The sequence below is a fragment of the Crocuta crocuta genome, unplaced genomic scaffold (genome assembly GCF_008692635.1).
Source record: "Crocuta crocuta isolate KB4526 unplaced genomic scaffold, BGI_CrCroc_1.0 scaffold528, whole genome shotgun sequence".
Lineage (NCBI taxonomy): Eukaryota > Metazoa > Chordata > Mammalia > Carnivora > Hyaenidae > Crocuta > Crocuta crocuta.
In genome coordinates, this window is record NW_027530010.1 from 712,128 (window position 1) to 714,144 (window position 2,017).

Here is a 2,017-nt window from a genome sequence, read left to right on the forward strand (position 1 = left end):
GCCCGGCACCCCGCGCCCCTCCCCGCGGGCTCCGGCCCAGCCAGGGGCTCCAACGCGGAACCAAGAACAGAAGACGAGATCGAGCTGGGGTCTGCCCCCGCCCGGGGCCTGCGGGGAGGCTCCAATCTCTATTTTTCTACTCCCCACCCCCCCCCAGGGGCCGAGCGCCCCGTTCCCGAACTACATGAGAATGTATCGCCGGAAGCCAGAGTGCTGGGGCCCGCGGCCCGGACGTCGTGTGTGCGTCTCTCCTTGGTTTGTGTCGTGTCCATTTCCGTTTTGTTTTCTTTCTTTGGCAAGTGGAGGGGCCTCTGAGCGACTTTCACGTTGTGGGAAGAGGAGGCTGGCCCATGGGAGGGGCCCCCACACACACCAGGCCACACAGGGTGGCCGCATGGGGGCCCCTGTCCCGGCCTCCGGCTGCTGCTGGGCCCCGGGGGCTGGCCGGGCACAGAGTCGTCTTCCTCACCTTGAGAGTGAAGTGCTCCCCTCCCCAAACACACACCCCTTCCTGGTCCCGAGTCCTGCTGGTTTGGGGCTGGGGCCGGAGAGGGGGGCCGCCCTTCTCAGTGACGTAGGGTTGGGTGTAAGATGTCGTCCTAAAAAAGATCCCTTTAAGTGTGGGTCTGGGTTCCCTAGCAGAGTCCTGTCTGTCGTCCCTTCCTCCTCCGGCACTTTCCTGCGCCTGCGCCGGGCCTGCTGGGGGCGCTGCTCCTCCCCTCCGGTAAACTAGGGGCCCCCCCTCCCCCGCTCCCCGCAGGGGGTGGGCAGGGGGCACTGTCCTTCCCCCACCGCCCATCAGGCTTCTCCTGGGCCACTTGGCACCAGTTCAGTCTCGGCGGGGGGAGGGGGGGTGCCGAGGGCTGGCGCGTGGCTGGAAGGGGTGCAGCTCTCACACCCTCCAAGTGGTTGCCTCCAGGGAGGTGCACTGGGCAGGGGAGAGGGGGAGGGGGTCCCTTCTGGCCGCACAGTTTACAAACCCAACATCATGTCTGTCTGTGTGTCTCTCAAGGTGAGAGTCTGATTTTTATACCAAAGAGGAAAAGATTTTTTTTCATATTTGGTTTGTCTATATTATATAAATATATATATATAAATATATATATATATATACAGTTATATATATATTATTTTTTTGGTTCTCTCTCCTTTTTCAGGGAGGGAAGAAAGTACCAAGTCGCATTGAGCTGTAATTAAGGAACATTCTGTATAATTTATGACACATTTCTATACTTGGAAGAATTCTATCATTTTATGGACGTAAGAGAAAAAATGCCTTTTTATAAAATTCCAGTTTCTGAGAGGTGTGTAACTTGTGTCTTTTCTAATGTTGGATCAAGGCTGGCTCATCAATAAAGACCGGCCTTCTTGGCGGCCGCTGGGGGGTGGGGGCCGCTGCTGGGCCCTAGTGCGCGCTCCGCAGGCCTCCCAGGACTGAGTGTCCGTGGACGGGACGGCCATGGACCGGCCACGGGGACATCGTGTCCAGCCAGTGGCCGGGTGCTTAGGGCCTTGAACCGTTTGCTTTTCCAGACAAGGCAACCGCACATCCCTGACACATGCCAGGCGGGGGGGGGGAAGGAGCAGGTAAACACTGTCCGTGGATTTTTTTTGGCCCCTGGCCCATGCCCTTCCCACCGGCCCCCGCCCTCCAGCCTCCGCTCTCCCTGCTTTTCACAGAAGTGAACACCCAGGAGCAGGAATTTGAGGTTAGCAGATGAAGTGAGCTTTCCTGCAGAGCCGGGGGGCCGGGGGAGGCCCTGGATCGCTGGGGGCCCACGACGCCCCTCCCCCAGTCAGCTTCCCCCGTGACCTGACCAGTCTTGTGTCACTGGTGACCGTCTTCCTCTTTCTCGCTGCTGATGAGCCGCAGGGGGGAGTGGAGGCCAGATCGGTTTTCCCCTTGAGGAGAAGCCATCCAGGGTGGGTGCGGCACCCCAGGGCCCCGGACACACACTTGCACCTGCCTGCAGCCTCTCCCTGGGACCTTCCAGAACACTGAGCCGCAGCTCCCCAC

At 59.7% G+C, this 2,017-nt stretch overlaps 1 protein-coding gene across 1 annotated transcript in view; it reads left to right on the plus strand.

Annotated features, from left to right (window-relative positions):
• ATP8B2 (ATPase phospholipid transporting 8B2) overlaps window positions 1–1,721 on the plus strand; it is a 16,544-nt gene extending 14,823 nt beyond the window's left edge. The window contains exon 27 of the mRNA XM_077764044.1: window positions 1,656–1,721. Within this exon, the coding sequence (XP_077620170.1) occupies window positions 1,656–1,721 (66 nt within the window). The remainder of the gene's footprint in view (window positions 1–1,655) is intronic.
• Window positions 1,722–2,017: the final 296 nt, after the last annotated feature.